Raw genomic sequence first — 5,133 nt, 5'->3', positions numbered from 1 at the left:
CAGATTTTCTATGTTTTACTATGCGCACGCGTCGTGCAGAATGTTGCAATTACTTTATTCGAATGCACCTTTTCCCTGATCACTCTTCGCCTCGAACCCGAACCTCCTAAACAAACTTTGAGGGCCAGTCTTCTTGAATCAGCCTCTTGGTCTATCAACCCCCCTTGTTCCACTGGGCGTTTGAATTCCGCGCGTGCCCATAACATTAACTCTGTTATGCCCACGCTAATCCGCGTGCCAATATATTTTTTTTTGGCATTTATGCGCACGACGCTTGTCCATAATATCGGTCTTTGCACAAGTACAAAGCAATTATTTATCTAACCTTTATGACCCTCCTTCACCTTACAATTTGGAGTTTTCACCTCTTTGCTCCCATTTTCAAAGCGGATACATGACCTCGAGAACATGGCTACGCTGGGGTCGCTACGGCGGTACGACATAGGGGCTTCCCCACTGATCCCCTCCCCTTCACCGCATCCTCCTCCACTCCACCACCAGCCGCACTTCCGGCCGTTTTGATTTTCATACCCCTGCTGACGTAGCCTCGCTACAGGGCCCTCGCTATAGCAATAGCTCTAGCAATAGCTATTGCTATGCGCTTCAGCTATGAAACTTTAACCCCTTCCTACCGGACACCCTGCCAATGTTAGCTATGGCCGAGTTTTGTTTCAGTTCCAGTCTCAGCTTCTCAGCTTTAGTTCTAGAAACAACAACCCTTTGTAGCAGACGAAATAGAGACTCTCTCTCTGTAGCAGACGACACACATTGATGCTTGAATCACTGAGTAGGGACTTTATACTCAGGACTCAGAAAGCAAAGAAAATAAAACGACGCATGTGTCTGTTTATTCCTTGTTTGCACTGCGACAAAACGTCAAGTGTATCTGTCAAACCGCGATTGTCTCAAATAGCCTATCATATTTTTAGTTTACCTCAGTACACACGAATGAGAAGTTTTGTTGATTCTGCTTTTTTTCAATATAAATTAATCTGAACTGCTCATAGCTGTTCAGCATTTCTGCCATCTTTTAACTACAGTTACAGATCTGTTAAGTTTGAATGTTATGAAAAGTACAACAACACCCAGTAAACCCAATGCCCAAATACAATAACTAACTAATAATTATCTGGAAATGAATAATATAGGTAAGATTCATGGGTATCTTGTATAAAACATATGCTAAATTCAATTTTTCTCATCTTTTATTGCGTTACATATAAATAGCTATTTATAAGTCATGGCTATATTTATTAATGTATATAGTTATGGATGGTTTATCCTCCATATACTGAATCCTATTTTCAAAGAGCAATAGCAGTGGATTAATACTCTATCTGCTGATATCTTGCAAACAGAGTTTTCCTGTGTGCATATTTTGGTTGTGGTTAAAACTTCTGGAGGAGGGATAATCTCATGGAAATGTCAAACTGTGACCTTTAGTTTGGGGCTCCTGTGCCGTTCTCTCACTGAGTCCCTTGCACAGGGGCAGAGTACTATTATCTAGGTTTGTTATGCTTTCTATGCTGTGTTGAGGTGTTTTATCTGTGAGGAATATTGCATAATTTCAATGTGGAATAAGCTCAAAGGTTTTACAATAATTTTAAGAAATAATGTGTTGAATAATAGCTATATTTGCTGTCATCTTATTTGATTGTTGTATGTATTTAGAGGCGCTCAGGACAAGGACTTGGAGAAGGCGAACCACATCAAGGCCAACTTTTGAAGATGTTGACTATGAGAGAGTACCTTCCCAATTTGAAGATGATGATGAAATGCTTGAGGACCAGGTAAATCTTTTATGAAATTATAATTCATGTACCAGATGTATTATTGATTATTCAGGTTATTGTACATCTGCTTTGCTATAGTTCATTCATCCAACCGTAAAAATACCTTGGTCGGCTGTTCTTTTTGCATCAGTCTTGAGTATAGGCGGAGCTGTGTTATTGGGAACCGCTATCCTCCTCCTCACTGGTTACATCGATCCCAAGGTAGCCCAGATAAACAAATTTATTCTATAGAGGACTTTTGCATCAGCTAATTGTTTATGAATTTAATTACAATTATGTTCAATCTATTTCAGTATGTTGACAGAACATGGCCAATGCTTGTATTGGGATTTATAATGTTCATTCCAGGAGTGTACCATTTGCGAATTGCCGTCTATGCATTTCTAAATCATCCTGGGTATTCCTTTGATGATATCCCAGACTTTGACTGAAAGTTGCCTCTGATCTCAATTAAACCAATCTGAATCGTGCACAGAAGTACAAGAAATAGAAAACAATGGCCTATGCTTTACTTTCACTTCTGAGTTATTATGTTGTTACTGCACATCAGCGTACTGGTAATCCCACGGTAAATGATATTAAACCTTGAGGTGTATAATAATTGGAAGGTCCAATAAAAAAAATTTAAAAAAATGTTGTTTCGCATTTTTTTAATTAGAAAAAAAAAGGGTACGGTATATTGATCACAATAATATGAATACTGCAACCGCACAGAGCAAGTCATCTCACACGTAAAAATTTTCACATTAAACTTATCAATGTAATTAACATGGAAGAAAGAACTAGTGAAGAGCTTACTGAACTTAAGAGAGTAAAATAATACGAGCACTTTTCACAACTTACAATACTTAAACAGTGCTTTCTAGTCTTCATTTAGTCATTTAGTACTATCAGGTCAACAGTGATACAAGAAATTTAAATACGTGACATTAACTATTTTCCTTTGCGGATATAAGTCTTTTTTACTTTACTTGGGAGAGTTTTCACTCCACTCCCAATGGGGCACAATGCATTAATCACAGGGCTTCGTGGGGACGGTGAAAGCACTTCAACTACGGGACTGTCAAAGAGATTGTAGCCTTTCCCACCTTTCACCAGGTTGCTTTGAGAACTAGAAGGGGGTGTATGTAATTTAGATGAAAGTTTTCCTTTGGGTTGATCACATTGTTGGCCCAAAGAGCGGATGGGAGTTTGAGTTTTAGGCTGAACGGACTGAGAGGGAGAGGATAATGTTTTTACAACAGACAGAGCAGTAAAACGAGGGAGATTTGATACCTCTTCAGTAACATTCAAACTTTCTGTAGAGGGATAACTTACGATACCTTTGGTAGAAATACCTGCCTTTCCTTTAGGAGCTTGTTCCGCAGGCTTGGTAGAAATTGACGACTTCCCTTGAATATTATTAACAACTTTGTTGGGAGATATTGTCTTGGGTGTTCCTGCACCAGCTGGTGTAAAAGGAGGAATCAGTACTTCTTCAGTAACACTCGAAAAGTTTGAGGCGTGACTACATACATCTTGGGTACTACTTCTCGAATTTTCATTCAGAGTCTGTTCAGGTGGTTGGGTGGAAATGGTAGGCATGGCTGGCAATATTTCCACCGATTTCATACAGACATCTTTATTTATAGACTTTGTTAGAAGTGGTTGAATTTCGGAAAGCTTGCTTTGAATGGACAAAGCATTAGTAGAGTTTAGACTAGGTTTTGATGCAGTTGGCAATGCCCCTACATGGGCTACGTTAGGTAAAAAAGTTGGATTGAGCACTACTTGGTTAGGAGGTTTAGGAGGATGAAGTTTAGACTTCTTTTTTTCTTTCTGATCTTGCCTAATCTTCTCTATTTCTTGCTTCACAATTTTAGCAACAATTCCTTCCATATTTTTCTCCAGCCTTTTCCTCTCATAGCAATTAACAGCAGTTTGGTACTTGCTGATTGATACAAGGAGTTGACTTTTGGCAGGTTGAGAGACAATGGGTTCACCAGCACCTGCAAGGGTCTTGGGTTTCTGTTTGGGGGTTGAAGCTTTGAAGTTCTCAATTATATTGTTAAAGCAACTAACAATATTTTGCCTATCTTCATGAGCTGGATTCATCCTCTTTTGAATTTTGAAATTTGAGGGTGTTGCTGTTGCTTCATTGTTATTGTCAGCTAGTTTCCTTTTCCTGGTGATATCTTCTAGAATGTTCACTGCATTTTTTGTACCTTGCTCACTGAGTGTCCTCTTCATTATGATGTTTTCTATAACATTCTCACTTCCCTTGTTAACAAGGTCTCTCCTTCTTATCATTACATTTTCTAGAATATGTTCAGCATTATCAGTTTGAAGAATTACGGCTATATTGATTTCTAGGGTTTTCCTAATCTCTGTAAAAATAGCTAATTCTTCTTGCTGAAGCCTGCCGAGGAAAAGAACCAATATGTGATGAGGAATTTAACTGACAACTCCTAACTTCAATAAGATAATTTCAACATAAAACTTACCTAATAACACCTTCATAGACAAATCTAAGGAGGTTGTCCACATCTTCAACATTGAAATCAGGTAGAGAAATTTCTATGACTTCACGGTATCTCTGTAAATCAAGAGGATAAAATTTAACAAAAATTTAACCAAAAAAATAGCGTTCCTCATATCATGCAGACAATCAAAGTTTGAGGAAACATACCTGTTGATGGAATAACATATGGAGGAATGGACTAACAGAACTTAAAAGTAATCTATGAGATTTCACTGTCTTTCCCTCTTTGCAGTAAAATATTGCATCACAATATACTTCATTGTTGTACAAATCCGGCAGGCTTCCAAATATGATACTGTTGTGATTCGTATCTATTACGCTGGTTATATCTAGTGTCATTTTCACCACTCTAAAAAAGATAACCGGGACATTAACAGCTGAGAGAGAAAGGTTATGGTCGGAAGTGGCGATAACAAATGGGGAATATTGACTCCATGGGGGTCCGTACTTACAGCTCTAATTGTCAACAATAAAAATTGTTGGAGTAAACCTGAAGCTGCTACTTCTCACATTCGAGAACAATCCACAAAATTAACCAACACAATGCCGACGACGAAACTCCTAGACCAATAACAAACAAATAAAGCCAAAGCCAGCCAAAACAAAAAGGGACCAACAACAAGAACAAGCACCTCGACCTGACCAACCTCACAAAAAAAAAAAGTGGTCTGACATCGAATCATACAGGGTGCCGATAATGTGATCCTTGTTAGTCCGAAACAGGAGACATAGAACACAACGTCTCCTGTCCGAAAGTTTTCGGATAAATGAATTACGAAAGTACTTTGGTCTCGCTCTCCGGTGAACGAAGGAAGAGGG

General features: G+C 38.6%; 2 protein-coding genes across 3 annotated transcripts; one reads left to right on the top strand and one right to left on the bottom strand.

Moving 5' to 3' along the window:
- The first annotated feature begins 651 nt into the window (after nt 1-651).
- Nucleotides 652-2,270, top strand: LOC113210129 (transmembrane protein 230). Of its 2 annotated transcripts, XM_052275487.1 has the most exons (5): nt 652-787; nt 1,041-1,148; nt 1,672-1,790; nt 1,872-1,994; nt 2,087-2,270. In XM_052275487.1, the coding sequence occupies exons 2-5, from the start codon at nt 1,136-1,138 to the stop codon at nt 2,222-2,224; spliced, it is 393 nt and encodes a 130-aa protein (XP_052131447.1). In that variant the 5' UTR covers nt 652-787; nt 1,041-1,135; the 3' UTR covers nt 2,225-2,270. The 2 variants fall into 2 exon arrangements, with proteins under 2 accessions (XP_052131447.1, XP_026283754.1); XM_026427969.2 differs by lacking the exons at nt 652-787; nt 1,041-1,148 and adding an exon at nt 1,224-1,589.
- Nucleotides 2,271-2,426: 156 nt separating this feature from the next.
- LOC113210121 (uncharacterized) lies at nt 2,427-5,106 on the bottom strand. The gene is made up of 4 exons (XM_026427956.2): nt 4,767-5,106; nt 4,462-4,663; nt 4,277-4,368; nt 2,427-4,191 (listed from the first exon to the last, which is right to left on the bottom strand). The coding sequence occupies exons 2-4, from the start codon at nt 4,651-4,653 to the stop codon at nt 2,727-2,729; spliced, it is 1,749 nt and encodes a 582-aa protein (XP_026283741.1). The 5' UTR covers nt 4,654-4,663; nt 4,767-5,106; the 3' UTR covers nt 2,427-2,726.
- Between the last annotated feature and the right edge of the window lie 27 nt (nt 5,107-5,133).

This window comes from Frankliniella occidentalis, unplaced genomic scaffold (assembly GCF_000697945.3).
Source record: "Frankliniella occidentalis isolate FOCC.00 unplaced genomic scaffold, Focc_3.1 Scaffold642, whole genome shotgun sequence".
NCBI lineage: Eukaryota > Metazoa > Arthropoda > Insecta > Thysanoptera > Thripidae > Frankliniella > Frankliniella occidentalis.
This window is presented reverse-complemented; position numbering and strand designations above follow the sequence as displayed.

What these genes read in the sequence shown, in the direction of transcription:
- LOC113210129 (XM_026427969.2), top strand. An exon ending in ATGAAATGCTTGAGGACCAG is followed by an intron (nt 1,791 to 1,871) that starts GTAAATCTTTTA and finishes GCTTTGCTATAG; the next exon opens with TTCATTCATCCAACCGTAAA. An exon ending in CTGGTTACATCGATCCCAAG is followed by an intron (nt 1,995 to 2,086) that starts GTAGCCCAGATA and finishes AATCTATTTCAG; the next exon opens with TATGTTGACAGAACATGGCC.
- LOC113210121 (XM_026427956.2), bottom strand. Translation starts at nt 4,653, where the DNA reads ATGACACTAGATATAACCAGCGTAATAGATACGAATCACAACAGTATC. An exon ending in ATATGTTATTCCATCAACAG is followed by an intron (nt 4,369 to 4,461) that starts GTATGTTTCCTC and finishes CTTGATTTACAG; the next exon opens with AGATACCGTGAAGTCATAGA. An exon ending in GTCTATGAAGGTGTTATTAG is followed by an intron (nt 4,192 to 4,276) that starts GTAAGTTTTATG and finishes TTTCCTCGGCAG; the next exon opens with GCTTCAGCAAGAAGAATTAG.